This window comes from Thalassophryne amazonica, chromosome 9 (genome assembly GCF_902500255.1).
Source record: "Thalassophryne amazonica chromosome 9, fThaAma1.1, whole genome shotgun sequence".
In the NCBI taxonomy this organism is placed as follows: domain Eukaryota; kingdom Metazoa; phylum Chordata; class Actinopteri; order Batrachoidiformes; family Batrachoididae; genus Thalassophryne; species Thalassophryne amazonica.
Window position 1 is genome coordinate 103,723,596 of NC_047111.1, and position 18,582 is coordinate 103,742,177.

The 18,582-nt window shown below is 40.3% G+C and overlaps 1 protein-coding gene across 6 annotated transcripts in view; it reads right to left on the reverse strand.

Annotated features, from left to right (window-relative positions):
• Nucleotides 1-18,582, reverse strand: part of pknox2 (pbx/knotted 1 homeobox 2) — a 321,900-nt gene that overhangs the window by 93,349 nt on the left and 209,969 nt on the right. For all 6 annotated transcript variants that reach the window (XM_034178877.1, XM_034178876.1, XM_034178881.1 and 3 more), the window contains one exon: nucleotides 6,857-6,963. In XM_034178877.1, coding sequence (XP_034034768.1) covers nucleotides 6,857-6,943 — 87 coding nt within the window. In that variant the 5' untranslated portion in view covers nucleotides 6,944-6,963. The remainder of the gene's footprint in view (nucleotides 1-6,856; nucleotides 6,964-18,582) is intronic.

Sequence of the window (18,582 nt, forward strand, 5' to 3'; positions counted from 1 at the left end):
CACACAGTACCATACTGTTTGTATTTCTTCATGATTGATGTAAATGAAGTCCAAGACATATTCAGTAACTTACAGATGTTCATGTATCCATCCCCTGTGCTCTCTCACGAAAACTGGCTGGTAAAATGATGATTTAATCCTTAAATTGAGAATAAATTTCCAATCACAACTCTTTTTTTGGAACATCTTGCAGCCCTTCAATGGAGGAATTTTGTTTTATTTTTTGCCTTTTCACCATCATCCCAACTTTTTCTGATTTGGGCTGGTGTAATCTAGAGTCCCTTTATTCAGAGAGTAGCGACAACTGAGAACATGCACCATTTTAGGGCCAATTGTGCTTAACTACTGAATGAACCTTTTATGTTTTCAGCATTTTTTTTTTTAATCAGTTAACCACATACAACAACACATCAAGGGACAGGTACTATCAAAATAAATATTAAAATAGATAAGATATCAAATTTACATGAATTTACAATTTATGATGATTTATTTAATTAATTTAAAGGTTGATTTATGCTTACGCCGACATGTGTGACAGTTTTAAAGTTTTCCGCCGCTGGATTATGCTTTATTCTGGATTAATTTAGACCTCAAAAAACTTTTCTTTCTGCAATCATCACCTCCAGTTCCAAGGTAACGTGTACAATTTACTCTTTTTCCGAATTCATGTTGTAAATTTGCTGACTTTTCTGCCAAATGTATGGGATCCCAAAATGTAATCAGTGTGTGCACTGTAAAAACTATTAAAATATGAGAGGAAAGAATGAAAGCAGAAAAGTGTCAAATCACAGCCTTTTGCGCTGTCTGATTTAATGGGTGCACATCCAGACTGCGGGTCTGAGCATGGTTTGAAAAAAATAAATGGTCTAGCTTTTAATCACAGAAATGACTCCGATATCCCTTTGCTCAAATTTCTGAGTGTCAGAGCTGAACTTTAATTTGTACCTCTGTTACTGGGCATGTCCTGACTGCTTGGGGTTTTTAATTGAAATACATTGCGATCAGACGGTACATTTTATCTGATGTGAGCGAAAATCCAATATACAAAATCGATTATATACGGTGTTTATTAAATGGAAAACAATACAAAAACATTGGGACTTTTTTTGTCCTTTGACTGCGAATATCCGGTTTGTACAATGACGGTTTAGGTGAGTTTTACTGCACATGGGACTGGCCACTAAATTTACCTTGCAAAACTTTGACAATGAAGTCGCTTCCATCCCACACGGCTGACTTTATTTTCACAAAGTTTTCTTCTGTTCAGATCTGAAGGGCATCTGTACATGTTGAAACCCTTGTTGTGTCTATTTGTGCATCCAAATGCACAGCAACCCGGCATTTTCAGTGAATAAATACATAAAATAGCTGGATTTACATACAGATAGATTAACAGCGAACACTATTTTTGCCCCAAGATGGGACCATGAGTCATGTGACCATTTTTTTCAGAGAATAAATAAAAAGATAATAAATGTGTTTTTCTCACGATAGTGAGGGAATATCAAGACATTTTAGTGACAGTATCATAACAGTCAAATACTCTATGTTATGATACGGTCATAACAGTCAGTAGGCGTAAAATCTCGTTTTTAGCATTTGAGATGTCTGTCAACAGTGAAACCTTTTCTTTCCAGGCAACACTTTGAGATGATTCCTCATGCATTTGTTTCATCTCGTCTGGACTACTGCAATTTGCTTTATTTGGGAGTAAATTAGTCACTTCTCTCCCGTTTGCAGTTGGTTCAGAATGCTGCGGTGCACCTTCTCACAGCAGATCAAGGGAGGGAGCATATGACTCCCATCCTGGCTGCACTCCACTGGTTGCTGGTATATTTTAGGGTTCATTTTAAAATTCTTATGTTTGTCTTTAAGTCTCAACATGGTCTAGCTCCGTCGTACCTCTCTGGGCTTCTTCATCCTTATATACCTAGTCAGGCTCTCAGGTCGGCTGACCAGATGCTCCTGGAAGTGCCAAGGTCGAAAAAGAAGCTCAGAGGGGACAGGGCTTTTTCTGTCATTGCTCCTAAACTGTGGAATAGCAACATCTTTTTTCTCTGGTTTTTGACACCAATGAGATTTAATTTGATCATTTTATTTTTGTTTTATTTTGTGGTTCTTGTTTTTATGTTATTGTATCTTAATCTGTATTATGATAAGATAAGACTTTATTGATCTCACAGTGGAGAAATTCACATGTTACTTCAGCTCTTAAAAAAAAAGACACACAAGATGGGTGCGAGTGGAGGAAAATGTGCATCAAACAGCGTGTGCAAGCATAGGCAATAATAATGATACTTGTACAATAAGATAAGAGAATGAGGTAGAAATAGAATATATATATATATATATATATATATATATATATATATATATATATATATATATATATATATATATATATATATATATATATACACACTCAACAAAAATATAAACGCAACACTTTTGGTTTTGCTCCCATTTTGTATGAGATGAACTCAAAGATCTAAAACTTTTTCCACATACACAATATCACCATTTCCCTCAAATATTGTTCACAAACCAGTCTAAATCTGTGATAGTGAGCACTTCTCCTTTGCTGACATAATCCATCCCACCTCACAGGTGTGCCATATCAAGATGCTGATTAGACACCATGATTAGTGCACAGATGTGCCTTAGACTGCCCACAATAAAAGGCCACTCTGAAAGGTGCAGTTTTGTTTTATTGGGGGGGGGGGATACCAGTCAGTATCTGGTGTGACCACCATTTGCCTCATGCAGTGCAACACATCTCCTTCGCATAGAGTTGATCAGGTTGTCAATTGTGGCCTGTGGAATGTTGGTCCACTCCTCTTCAATGGCTGTGCGAAGTTGCTGGATATTGGCAGGAACTGGTACACGCTGTCGTATACGCCGGTCCAGAGCATCCCAAACATGCTCAATGGGTGACATGTCCGGTGAGTATGCCAGCCATGCAAGAACTGGGACATTTTCAGCTTCCAAGAATTGTGTACAGATCCTTGCAACATGGTGCTGTGCATTATCCTGCTGCAACATGAGGTGATGTTCTTGGATGTATGGCACAACAATGGGCCTCAGGATCTCATCACGGTATCTCTGTGCATTCAAAATGCCATCAATAAAATGCACCTGTGTTCTTCGTCCATAACAGATGCCTGCCCATACCATAAACCCACCGCCACCATGGGCCACTCAATCCACAACATTGACATCAGAAAACCGCTCACCCACATGACGCCACACACGCTGTCTGCCATCTGCCCTGAACAGTGTGAACCGGGATTCATCTGTGAAGAGAACACCTCTCCAACGTGCCAAACGCCAGCGAATGTGAGCATTTGCCCACTCAAGTCGGTTACGACGACGAACTGGAGTCAGGTTGAGACCCCGATGAGGACGACGAGCATGCAGATGAGCTTCCCTGAGACGGTTTCTGACAGTTTGTGCAGAAATTCTTTGGTTATGCAAACCGATTGTTTCAGCAGCTGTCCGAGTAGCTGGTCTCAGATGATGTTTGAGGTGAACATGTTGGATGTGGAGGTCCTGGGCTGGTGTGGTTACACATGGTCTGCGGTTGTGAGGCTGGTTGGATGTACTGCCAAATTCTCTGAAACGCCTTTGGAGACGGCTTATGGTAGAGAAATGAACATTCAATACACGAGCAACAGCTCTGGTTGACATTCCTGCTGTCAGCATGCCAATTGCACTGCATGAGGCAAATGGTGGTCACACCAGATACTGACTGGTATCCCCCCCCCCCCCCCAAATAAAACAAAACTGCACCTTTCAGAGTGGCCTTTTATTGTGGGCAGTCTAAGGCACACCTGTGCACTAATCATGGTGTCTAATCAGCATCTTGATATGGCACACCTGTGAGGTGGGATGGATTATCTCAGCAAAGAAGAAGTGCTCACTATCACAGATTTAGACTGGTTTGTGAACAATATTTGAGGGAAATGGTGATATTGTGTATGTGGAAAAAGTTTTAGATCTTTGAGTTCATCTCATACAAAATGGGAGCAAAACCAAAAGTGTTGCGTTTATATTTTTGTTGAGTGTATATATAAAATTATATTATTATATTATTATATATTGTGCTTGGAGTGTACAGCACCTTGTGTCAGAGGTGGCTGTTTTTAAGGTGCTTTATAAATAAAGTTGTTATGGTGTCACCACTCAATCCATTTGTAATTACAAATGATTCGCTAATCGACTCTCTAATCCTATTGTTTGCTGAGATATGATGGAAAATAAATGTTTCTGATTATATTTTTGATGGCCTTGGCTTTTGACCAATCTGCAATAAAAATTAATCATCTGGAGACACTCATCCAGGGGACATTTCAACAGAGTTTGGTGAAAATCTTGTCACCTCTTTTGGAGTTATTTTTTACACAGACACACACAGGATTACAAAACCCTGCACTCCCACCAGCACACAGCATAACAGGTAACTGAACTGTGCACCTGATGCTGACAAACTATAAATGAGCAGAAGCTGGAATGAATCATCATTCTGAGACATATTAGAACAAAACTGTTGAGCCTAATTAAAAACAGAAGAGATTCAGTAACTGAACGAGGTGCGCCTGGGCCGGATATACTGTAGATGAAATTTCCTTTCGCTGGGAAATGAGCAACAGTGACTGTCACTTCACTGCATGGGTCATCACTGCCACCTTGCATTTCGATTACCTTACGACTCTTCCCGTCGTCTGTGTGCTCAGAAGAACTGCAGGAACAATTACGGATCAACGTGAAATCATTAGAGAGTGATGACATCTCTGTGTTATTTGTGCTACACATGGGGCAGGGCATCGTGTTTTATTAACGCCGTCTTCTTCATCCACTTCTCTCTCTCTCTTTCATTCTCTGTGAGAAAATGAGGTGAACATCTCTCCCCCGCTTTCGAGTTGGTCCGGGGTGGGAGGAAGCTTCAAGTCTTAATCCCAGCACCAAATGGGAAATAAATTAGCTCCTTCACACTTAACTACCTCTCATTTGCATTTGCCGAGCGCACAGTCCGCGGCTCGGAAGCGCTCCCCTGTCACTAATCCTCTGGGCGAATGAAGACGGAGGTGTTTTGGACAAGGAGGAGGGTTAGGCCTTTTGGACCTGCTCTGCTTGCCATTGGTGAGAAGGTCTGCAGAATAGCCATATCTGTGCTACGTTATTTATGCGGACCTGTTGGTGGACTCGTGCTGCACTGAACACTGCATACGGGGGTCACTCTGACAACTCTTTGACTTGTATATCTAAATGATGTAGAGTTCCATCAAGGAGGCCATTTTTTTTTATCTGAAGTTACCAGGATTCCTCCAGAACTAATGAGCCATTTTTTTTTTTATGGAACATGAATGAAAAAATATTGTTTATTTCTACATGATGCATTAATGACCTGTTTTGGCCAGTAACTTCAAAACTAATGCATGTGCTGTGTCTTGAAAACAGCATGCAGTTTGTATTCCAGGCATATTGCTGACAGAAGTGTGTGTTCCTACACTACTACTGCTGTAGTTTGTGTTAGTGACACTCAACAGTGGGTTTATAACAGTATTAAAGCTGCAATGTGAAGGATTTAGTGCCATCTAGTGGCATGTTTTTGTTTCTTTGTTGATAGGGATTCATGATATATGATCCAAGTTTGGTTCCTTTCCTGTGTCAGTGATCAAGGTCATAATGTTTGGTTGCTATTGACCTGGCAGAAAAATGCACCTTTCACTCTTGTAATTTCAAATCACGTTAGCATTCTGCTCATATTGAAACCATTAATACTGCATATAGCCCTCATGCTGCAAAGGAATGTGTCATCAAGCCTTTATCATAATCCAGGATTAGATCAATCTGAGTCCAAGTCAAGATTTATCCACATTGTTGAATTTCTGCTGTTCTAGTTTTACATTTCAGGGTGTTCATCTGAATGAATTAAATTTTTACATAATATCGCATCTCAACTTGACACAAGTAGATTAGACAAAGGTTCAATGGTTCCTTTGAGAGACAGGGCTGGACCCCTGACTCGTCTCTTCCAAATTCATCAGATCTGGGTCCAGACTTGAATCAAAGTCCAGATACTAAATCCTGTTCAAAGGATGATTTCAGACAAGAATCCTTCTGAATAAATTGAGAACTAAGCAACAGAGGGTCTACAATCTCTAGTTAGTCTGCACTCTGGGGGTGTGGCAGGATATTGTAATCACTCGTGTGCATGTGTCTGTGTGTCTGTGGACAAAATAGCTCTGAAACAGGTCAGCAGATTTTCACAAACTTAGGAATCATGTTTGTAGGAATATTCTTTGAGTGAGTGTCTCCAGACTAACTTTTGGTGCAGATCAGTCCAACTAATAGGGCTCTAGAGACAAAGTAAACCATACATCAATTAGTAAATATTTTTTAATCAAATTGTATGTGTTACATTATAATAAAACACACACACACACACACACATATATACACACAAAATAAATAATGAAATGGTGCCAAATTCTATGAAATTTTTTCCAGGATTCGGACTAGAGAGGTGGTCCCATGCCCATCATTTGTCACTACATGGCAGAATTGATATCATGATGACATCACTACAATGTCATAAAATGGCATCACTCTGGTCTAACTGAGCTATATTATCCATGTCTGGCGTATTGGTCTTGTTACTATCACTCCTCCTCCCATGTCGTACCATCATCGTGACATCACCCCGCCAGTGCCTTTCATTATTCTTGTTTTTATCTTACTGTATTTCTTTTCTGGTATGGCTAAGGGCTTCATGCACAATCATCATATGACAGATCTAAATCTGGTGTGTTGAGTAAATGTGCTTTCAGATAAAATCTGTTGACCATCTCACCTGTTGGCTCTCCTGGTACGAGGGTGGAGGAACACTCTGGGTGGCCATCATTGTCAATGCCGGTGCTGGGGGCACATGTTGCATCATGGGATAGCTTCACATTGAGACTGGGAAAGACACACACACACACACACAAACCATGAATCCAGTGATTGCAAAACCTATTACAGTATCAACCACCAGGTACTGCTATGATTAAATATTAGGAGATGGGGTTACATCTCACACTTGCTTCCCTCTCACATTCCTTTTTAAACATTTATTAAATTATTTTCTGTCTCATTCTCTACATCTATAAGAGACAACAGTGGTGTATTAACAGTGTTGCCACAGTTACTTTGAAAAAGTAATCCAATTACTGATTACTGATTACTCCTTGAAAAAGTAACTTAGTTACTTTACTGATTACTCAATTGTAAAAGTAACTAAGTTAGATTACTAGTTACTTTTTTAGTTACTTTTCCCAGCTGCCGACAACAACCCTCTGCCACCTCAACATGACAATGATACCTGTTTTGCCAAAAGTTACTTTATAGTCACCCTTTCTTGACTTCAATGAAAATAAATACTTGTTTTATAAAAAGTAAAATAAAGACCTCTTTCTTGACCTCATATTTAACTGTTGACAGCACTGTAACAGTAAAACTTGCAATTTCGAACCTACATTGTTTATAAATGTAACTATTAAATTCATTCTAGCATTTTTCTAACATTTAAATTCTCTCTAAATATTTTACTTGTAGAAATTAATATTATTTTAAGTAGTATTAGTAGTTGTAGTAAAAAAAGGCTTCAAAACTGGACCTTTAATCTAGGGGTGTTGTGAGGGGGGCACATCCCTCCCCCACGCCCCCATTCCATCTGGATTCGCCCCTGCTTTGGCGTTTGAGCACAAAGAATGGATAACATTCATTTATGCAGAAAACGTGACCAGATTTATAGGTAAGAAAGTTTTATTGTGTTTTCACATCATGTGGTCCTCAGAAAGAGAGTTTAGGTGCATTTGAGTGGAAAATAGTGTTAGTTGTTGACGCGTCGCGGAGGATCAGCTGTTTTAACGACCAGATACAGAGCGGCTCAGCTCAGAATTCTAAATAAAGGAGGAAAAAAAGTATAAAAATGTCTTTGTAAAGCTCAGTGCAGGTGTGCTGATCACCGTGCTTTAAGAGGAGACGACAAGTCGAGCAGCTGCAAAAAACCGTGGATGAAAAGCTCACAGCTCACTGAAAGTGGGCAGTTCAGTCAAACCCCGACCTCCTGCCCACAGACCAAGTTTAATGCTGCTATCGACCCACAATGAAAAATAATAGTAACTCACAGTGACATGGAGAAGTAACTTTAATCCGATTACTGATTTGGAAAGATTAACGCGTTAGATTACTCGTTACTAAAAAAAGTGGTCAGATTAGAGTAACGCGTTACTAAGTAACGTAAGGCATCACTGTGTATTAATAATGAGTTATGAAGCTATCAAGCTGAAAAAAGACAGGAACACAACTGATCCTGAACTTGTTTATAGAGATGCTTTGCATAGCAGCAAGTTCATAATGGCACCACAAACAATTCTCCTTGTTTACCAATTACAGCTGGATTTAAAAAAAGACCTCATGGCACTGGAGTTGCCACGGTCATCTCTGTGTGTTGCTGCTGCTGGTGCAGTTGTTGCTGCATTACCAAGACAATCTAGGGGGCTAATTAGGGTTCATGTTGGTGAGTTAAATGCTAATGTCCAGGAAACCCACAGGGCTGAGGTCTGTACCCTGTGGAATACCGCTGTAACTATCTCCCCTACCCACACTGAAGGAGCTAATTGGTTCAGGGGTATGTTCCACACACACAGACCCCCTACCATCATCCCAAGTTACTAAAGAAAACCACAGCAGGTGCTCCATCCTGAAGCCACATATAACCTCTGTGTGAATGTGCTACATTAAAATAGCTTACCCACTTGACCTAAAGGCAAAGGAGGTGTGTGAGATGAAACATTTATCACAACTCACTGGTTTCACCTTGTAATAAAAGAAATCCATGCTTTCATTTGACAAAAAAAAAATAAAAAAATCAGGACACCAAAATTCTGTAAAGACTAATAAATTTGCAAGTGTCCTCCATCAAAATATTTGGCAGATATTTTGAGCTAGCAGATTTTACATACACACACACACACACACACACACATATATATATATATATATATATACAGTGAGGAAAATAAGTATTTGAACACCCTGTGATTTTGCAAGTTCTCCCACTTAGAAATCATGGAGGGGTCTGAAATTTTCATCTTAGGTGCATGTCCACTGTGAGAGACATAATCTAAAAAAAAAAAAAAAACCCGGAAATCACAATGTATGATTTTTTAATAATTTATTTGTATGTTACTGCTGCAAATAAGTATTTGACCCCTTACCAACCAGCAAGAATTCTGGCTCACACAGACCTGTTAATTTTTCTTTAAAAAGCCCTCTTATTCTGCACTCTTTACCTGTATTAATTGCAGCTGTTTGAACTTGGTACCTGTATAAAAGACACCTGTTCACACAATCAATCAATCACACTCCAACCTGTCCACCATGGCCAAGACCAAAGAGCTGTCTAAGGACACCAGGGACAAAACTGTAGACCTGCACAAGGCTGGGATGGACTACAGGACAACAGGCAAGCAGCTTGGTAGAAGACAACAACTGTTATGATTATTTATTAGAAAGTGGAAGAAACACAAGATGACTGCCAATCTCCGTCGGTCTGGGATTCCACACAAGATGTCACTTTGTGGGGTAAGGATGATTCTGAGAAAGCTCAGAACTACACAGGAGGACCTGGTCAATGACCTGAAGAGAGCTGGGACCACAGTCACAAAGATTACATTAGTAACACATGATGCTATCATGGTTTAAAATCCTGCAGGACAGCAAGGTCCCCCTGCTCAAGCCAGCACATGTCCAGGCCTGTTTGAAGTTCACCAGTGACCATCTGGATGATCCAGAGGAGGCATGAGAGAAGGTCATGTGATCAGATGAGACCAGAATAGAGCTTTTTGGAATCAACTCCACTTACTATGTTTAGAGGATGAGAACAACCTCAAGAAAACCATCCCAACCGTGAAGCATGGGGGTGGAAACATCATATTCTGGGGGTGCTCTTCTGCAAAGGGGACAGGACGACTGCACCGTATTGAAGGGAGGATGGATGGGGTCATGTATTGCGAGATTTTGGCAAACAACCTCCTTCCCTCAGTAAGAGGATTGAAGATGGGTGACCCCAAACACACAGCCAGGGCAACTAAGGAGGGGCTCCGTAAGAAGCATTTCAAGGTCCTGGCGTGGCCTGGGCAGTCTCCAGACCTGAACTCAATAGAAAATCTTTGGAAACCTGAAAGATTTGGAGAAGATCTGTATGGAGGAGTGGACCAAAATCCCTGCTGCAGTGTGTGAAAACCTGGTGAAAAACTACAGGAAACGTTTTACCTCTGGAATTACAAACAAAAGCTACTGTACCAAATATTAACATTGATTTTCACAGGTGTTCAAATACTTATTTGCAGCAGTAACATTTTAAAAAAATCATACATTGTGATTTCCAGATTTTTTTTTTTTAGATTATGTCTCTCACAGTGGACATGCACCTAAGACGAAAATTTCAGACCCCTCCATGATTTCTAAGTGGGAGAACTTGCAAAATCACAGGGTGTTCAAATACTTATTTTCCTCACTGTATATATGAACATAAAATGTTATCAGACGTGTCGGAAAGCACAGAGTCGATGTGTATGAAGGTACATGTGCATATTTACCTAAGTGATTTTAAAAATAGCTTTTTAATGCCTTTTAGATTTACACCTATTGAACACCTTTTTTTGTGTTTTGCATTTTACAGCACATAATGGACATGTATTCTTTTTTGTGCAAAGAACTGATTTGTACAAAGCATCACATAAAAGCAAGCCCAAAGTCTCTCCTTTTCCCACTCATAAAAGCATTTTCTTTCATCAGCTTTGCCTTCTATTCTTTCGAAACAGTTGTTTAGTTTTCTTTGGACATGCATCTATCTATAAAGCAAGAAGCGTCTGTGTGTGGATATGTGGCTCACCTTTCTCTGACGATTTGTCAGATTGGCCTCAACTTTCAGATATGGCTTGCGCATGGCACGATGATGTGAATCCTTTATTTTGAAAAGTTTGGGAATTAATTTTCAAAAACTTTATTTTGAAGCCTTTATTTTGATTAACATTAAAACATTCATACGTCCAAACAGCCCGACAACCGGCCTGAATTAGGCCAGATAATGGCCGCCATTTTGGAGTGGGAATTCCCACTCCTAAATGACCAATAGGAGAGCAGCGCTGATGTCAGCGTCTCGGCCACCAAGTAATCACAGGCTAGGAGAGAGAGGCCAGTATCTGGCCTAATTCAGGCCGGTTGCCGGGCTAACTTCCAAGATGGCGTGGCTCGCTGATGTTACTGCTAGCAAAGTTAAACATTAGATACTTTATGCTGCTTGCACCATTTCAGCAGTGGTGGGCACAGCTAACCAAAAAGTTAGCTTTGACAGCTAATCAGCTAACTGAAAAGTTATCTTTTATAAAGCTAAACCGATAAACCACCCCAAAATTTATCGGAAGCTACAGCTAACCGATAACTTTCAGTATTGCTTCCGGTACTAACAAGATTTTGAGTTTTATCACCACGATCGCTTCTGGTAGCATCAAAGGTGACTACAGACCCAAACAATGAGTCAGCACTTCTGTCTTTATGTGCCCTGCTCACTACTGGAAGCTCCTGTTTACTACATATCTCGCAGCAGTGAAGCAGTTGAGAGGAGCTAAGCTCAACTCTACACACACAAAACAAGCCATTATTCCTTAACAGAATACAGAAGTGCCACAGTGAGGCCGAGGTCTTGGAAAATAATGCAGTCTTGACTTATGGTTTTGATTTAAAATCATCAAATTAACCCGGATAGAATAACTCCATTCATGTCAATTCTGTCATTTGTACAAAGTTAAAATATAACACATATCTTTTAATTTTAAATAATGCACTACTTCTGAAGTTTTGTAACAAACACAGACAGATTCCAAAGGGATTATGGGTAAATGAGCCTCCACAAAACACTGATTGGTTAACTCATTCATTTTATGTAAAACCCAACACGTTAATGTGAGGTGTGTGTGTGTTGGTGTTTACATATAAATGTGCTTTTGTAAAATATGCCTTTTTTATTTGTAAAAAAAAAAAAAAAAAAAAAAGCCATTTGCAAAAGTTGTGATAGACAACTGTGTGATATAACCGGGGTCAAAATGAATAGAACACTGCCATCTACTGGTGTCCAGATGCTCATACTGCCATGAACACTACTGGCCAATAGATGGCAGTAGAGACCGTGAAAACTTGCCAAAACAAAATTTCAGATAATCCGTGTCTGCTATGTTTAAGATGTGTGCAATTTAATAAATGCAAACTGAATTTCAGACATCTTATATATATTACTCTGGAACAAAGATTACAGACAGTGTCTGACATAAGCAGGATTCTAAAGAGCAAAAAGAAGTGATTGCAGGTCACAATGATTCCAACTGAAAATAATGGAGACGCAACCTGGGCTTCTTCTGGCATTTTTACATAAAACAAACACAATAACAACGTCTATAAGCCCAGATAATATATTCACAAGAGTTAAAAGCACAATATACAAAGAATTTAATGCTGTTGTCCGTGTGGAGCCTGTTCAGAGTGTCTCAAATGCATTTCGTCTGTTGTGAATGTACTGAGATTACCCATAATGCACCTGGACACAGTATGTCGACACTAAAACCTTCAAAATTAGTGTATTACTTTAAAACTAAAACATATATCTGATATTTTCACTTTATAAAACTTCAGACGTGACGTTAATTTAAATAACTTGTCCGAAATTAGTTTGGTTAAAATTTTAACCATAAGTTAAAACTGCCTGCCTCTGGATGAGTTGGATGATATTGCCAGGGCATCAGTATGGGGTCAAAAGATTTGTTTTTTCTTTTCTGTGACCAGTTCTCCTTTGCTTGCAGAGGATAGAGCGGTTTCTCCTGGAACCAGTTCTCCTCTGTTTGCACAGAATAGAACTGTACATCTACTACAAAACATTTAACAGTTAGGTACTCAAATCTTTGATTTCAGATTTCATAAATGTTTGTAACTGTTAAGCTTTGTTCACCATGCCTGCAAAAATATATTAGCGGTCTAAAATCTATTGGTGCAAAATTTATCGGAGGATAATTAGTCCGCTGATGGTTTTCAAAGTTATCTGAAAAGCTAATCTGATAATGAAAGCATTAGCTTCGATAATTAGCAGTTAACAGATTAGCGGAACTTTGCCCACCACTGCATTTTAGAATAAAAACTTTCATGCCAGCATCCCAGCAAATACTTTGACTGTGAAACTCTTGCTGTCAGTGTTCCTTGTGACTGAGTTTAACTTGACAACACTGAGGAGACATTAGCCAAACTACGTTTTTGCTAACACAAACAAATTTTCCTTTCGTTTCATTAAGTATATAAGCTGAATAAAATCTTATATTTGCTGTGAGTTCAAGTTTAAATAAACTGTGTTTAGGAGGTGGAGCACTGTGTTTCAAAAATTCTAAATGTTCTATTTAATTTAGTTTTTTTGAGACCATACACACACACACGCACACACACACACACACACACTAATAATGTCTGTATCCTTGCACTATTCTTCAAGTTTCGATACTTAATTCAATAACTAATATTGTGTTTCATTAGATTTAACAAAGCATGGAATTAGTTTGTGGTTATCTTTGCAAAACACACTAATGCCTGGTTCACACAACAGGATTTTAACATTATCTGTAGGTTTCCAAAACCTGAGAGACCACACACGTAAAGATAAAAAAAAAAAATCAAATCATAGATCTAACAGGTTTGGTCGTACAGTGTGTGGTGTTCAGCCACATGGTAAGGACAACACCACCACACGCGAAGAGATTTCACACACAAACATTCCCAGGTCAGACAGGAAATCTCACATTATCTCTCGAGAATAAACATGACTTCAGAGTAAACAAATGGAGATACTTTGTGGACTATTTAAAACAAAGGGGGAAAAAAACCCAACACAAAAACAAAAAGAACAGGTGTTCTTTAAAGGAGTGGAGACAGTGCGATCACCGGACATTCTGGTAAGTCAGAACAGCTGTTTTGATTTTACGAGGTCTATTACAAAAGAAACCAACAGTTTTATTTTTTTTTAAACTATATGGATTTGAATCACGTGTGATTACATCAGCCAAGCTTGAACCCTCGTGTGCATGCGTGAGTTTTTTCATGCCTGTCGGTGACATCATTCGCCTGTGAGCACGCCTTGTGGAAGGAGAAGTTGCTGAGAGACTGGCGCTGTGCTTGATCAAAATTTTTTCAAAAATTGTGAGGCACATCCGAGTGGACATCATTCGAGAAATTCAGCTGGTTTTCTGTGAAAATTTTAATGTCTGATGAGGGATTTTGGATTGTTTCTATCACTGTAAGGACTTCCCATGGAGCGGGATGTCGCGCAGCGCTCCGAGGCGACGTGGTCATCCTGTTTCAAGCTGAAAACCTCCAAATTTAAGCCTTTGTTGACCCAGCACGTCGTGAGAGAACAGAGAACTTTCAGAAGAGGTCAGAATCAGCAGTTTATCCTGACATTCCACTGTTAAAGGAGATTTTTTTTAAATGAAAGACGTGCAGACGGATTGGCACGTCGGCTCGCAGCCGGCGCGGCGCGCCCGCCACAGAAAGAACACCTCCGTGTTGATAACCATTTGTAAAATCCAGGCGGCTTTTGGTGGCTTTCAGTTGAGTGACTATCTGAGAAATTGTTTAACAGCAGGGCATGTTCCAACTTGTCCTTAAGGCTTCCAATGGAGGTGTTTTTCCTGTGGCGGGCGCGCCGCGCCGGCTGCGAGCCGACGCGCCAATCCGTCCGCATGTCTTTCATTAAAAAAATCTCCTTTAACAGTGGAGTGTCTGGATAAACTGCTGATTCTGACCTCTCCTGAAAGTTCTTTGTTCTCTCATGACGTCCTGGGTCAACAGAGGCTTAAATTTGGAGGTTTTCAGCTTGAAACAGGATGACGACATCGCCTCGGAGCGCTGTGCGATGTCCCGCTCCGTAGGAAGTCCTTACAACGATAGAAACAATCCAAAATCTCTCATCAGCCGTTAAAATTTTCACAGAAAACCAGCTGAATTTCTCGAATGGTGTCCACTCAGATGTGCCTCACAGTTTTTGAAAATATTTTGATCAAGCACAGCGCCAGTCTCTCAACAACTTCTCAGACAAAGGAATTCCGAGGAGGGGGCTGGACCACTCCTCCCACAAGGCATGCTCACAGGCGAATGACGTCACCGACAGGCGTGAAAAAACTGTCACATACCCACAAGGGTTCAAGCTTGGCTGATGTAATCACACGTGATTCAAATCCATATGGTTTTTAAAAAAATAATAAGGTCGGCTACTTTTCTAACAGACCTCGTATTTTCCGCTCCATGTGTCAGTCACCTCACTTTCTGATTGGCTACACATCACATTCAGCGGGCTGTGTGCTCGTTTGTGGTCAGAGGACACCACACACACTGCAATATCGGGCCAAGACAATCGAACATGTTGAATATCCCAGATTTGCGATCGGAGCACTCCTGACATCCGTCCGAGCAGATCAGAGCGCTCTTAACACAACACACATGGCAGGAATATCTGATAAGATTATCTTTAGCGTCATCACGATTGTCGGGGCGACCTTAAATTGTCAGAAGGGGAAGATCTGGTCCGATGTCCTAATTATCTTGCCGTGTGAACCAGGCTTAAGGAACGTTGCAAAACACACTAAGGAACGTTGCCTAACTCGATTGCCAACACCTACCAAGTTAGATAGTTAATGATAACCTTGAACGGTGTGAAGTTAATCATCAAATGACAGCAACCAAATGTATTAACTATTATCTTTGTTCAACATCATTTTCATTTAATTTGCCAACACCAAACTGAGTCCTGTTCTTTATTATTTTGCAGAGCAAGTGATACCCCCCCCCCCAATAAAAGTAAATACACTTCCTACGAGGGCACTGCACTAGTATGTTGAACATAAAAAAGCCCACTGACCTGTGAGCCAAATCTTCTGCTACTCTGCTGTCTATTTACAGGGAAGGACTTTAAAATTTAAATTCCTCTCAGATGTGATGTCACTGGAAGTACGGAAGCTACATTTTAATTCCAGAGGTGACATTGTGCATTCATTGGTTAATATCATTATTAATTATTGTGAAGTCATACAGTTTTTGTGCTTGTCTCATTTTGTTTTCATTCAGGTCTTGCTTTCCACAATATTCATGTTTCCTTTTTGTTCAGAAATAGCCAGTGTTGCCACAGTTACTTGGAAAAGTTATATAGTTTATACTTTATACAGTTACTTTATTAGCAGCTGCGGATTGTTGGCAGCTGGGGAATGTAACTAATAAGGTAGTAATCTAATTTGGTTACTCTTAAGATTGAGTACTCAGCAAAATAACTAATAGTTACTTTGCTGAGTACTCAATCTAAAAAATAACCAATTTAGATTACTAGTTGTTTTATTAGTTACATTCAGCATCTACCAACAAGTTGTCCACAGCTGCTAATGAAGTAACTGTATAATTTAACTGTATAATATACTGGGGGAGGGGATGGTCTAGTGGTTAAAGCGTTGGCCTTGATACCAGAGGATCTTCACTTCAAATCCCAGCCTAACCAGAAAATGAATAAGGGCCCTTGGGCCTTAATCCCTTAGTTGCTCCTGGTGTGTATAGTGGGCGTCTTGCATGGCAGCAGCCTCGCATCGGAGTGAATGTGAGGCATTGATGTGTAAAGCGCTTTGAGCATCTGATGCAGATGGAAAAGCCCTATATAAATGCAGTCCATTTACCATTTAATTTATAAAGTAAGTAATAAAGTAACTTTTCAGAGTTACTGTAATTCTAAAACCTCATGAAAATGATTGTAGGCCGGACCTCAGGGCATTCCGCTTTGAAAGGAGCTATATTAGTCGTGGAGCTGAGCAGCTCCTTCAGGGACAGACTGAGGCACCCTCAGTGCAAGAAGGAATGATACCACAGGTCGTTCCTCCCTGCTGCTGTCAGACTGTACAATAACACTGTGAAATAACCACATGCAATAATGCACAAATCACGTGCAATATTAATATGTCCACAAATCATGTGCAATAACAACTCGTTTACAAATCCCAGCACTAATGTCACCTTATCACATCTAAATTCCACTAAGATGCTCCTGTCCTTTTCAATTCCAATCATGTTTATGTATGCATATGTACTTATTTATATATGTATGTATATATATGTATATATGTGTGTATGTGTGTGTGTGTGTGTGTGTGTGTGTGTGTATATATATATATATATATATATATATATACTCCACAAAAATATAAACGCAACACTTTTAGTTTTGCTCCCATTTTTTATGAGATGAACTCAAGATCTAAACTTTTTCCACATACACAATATCACCATTTCCCTCAAATATTGTTCACAAACCAGTCTAAATCTGTGATAGTGAACACTTCTCCTTTGCTGAGATAATCCATCCCACCTCACAGGTGTGCCATACCAAGATGCTGATTAGACACCATGATTAGTGCACAGGTGTGCCTTAGACTGCACACAATAAAAGGCCACTCTGAAAGGTGCAGTTTTATCACACAGCACAATGCCACAGATGTCGCAAGATTTGAGGGAGCGTGCAATTGGCATGCTGACAGCAGGAATGTCAACCAGAGCTGTTGCTCGTGTATTGAATGTTCATTTCTCTACCATAAGCCATCTCCAAAGGCGTTTCAGAGAATTTGGCAGTACATCCAACCAGCCTCACAACCGCAGACCACGTGTAACCACACCAGCCCAGGACCTCCACATCCAGCATGTTCACCTCCAAGATCGTCTGAGACCAGCCATTCGGACAGCTGCTGAAACAATCGGTTTGCATAACCAAAGAATTTCTGCACAAACTGTCAGAAATAGTCTCAGGGAAGCTCATCTGCATGCTCGTCGTCCTCATCGGGGTCTCGACCTGACTCCAGTTCGTCGTCGTAACCGACTTGAGTGGGCAAATGCTCACATTCGCTGGCGTTTGGCACGTTGGAGAGGTGTTCTCTTCACGGATGAATCCTGGTTCACACTGTCCAGGGCAGATGGCAGACACTGTGTGTGGCGTCGTGTGGGTGAGCGGTTTTCTGATGTCAATGTTGTGGATCGAGTGGCCCATGGTGGCGGTGGGGTTATGGTATGGGCAGGCATCTGTTATGGACGAAGAACACAGGTGCTTTTATTGATGGCATTTTGAATGCACAGAGATACCCGTGACGAGATCCTGAGGCCCATTGTTGTGCCATACATCCAAGAACATCACCTCATGTTGCAGCAGGATAATGCACGGCCCCATGTTGCAAGGATCTGTACACAATTCTTGGAAGCTGAAAATGTCCCAGTTCTTGCATGGCCGGCATACTCACCGGACATGTCACCCACTGAGCATGTTTGGGATGCTCTGGACCGGCGTATACGACAGCGTGTACCAGTTCCTGCCAATATCCAGCATCTTCGCACAGCCATTGAAGAGGAGTGGACCAACATTCCACAGGCCACAATTGACAACCTGATCAACTCTATGCAAAGGAGATGTGTTGCACT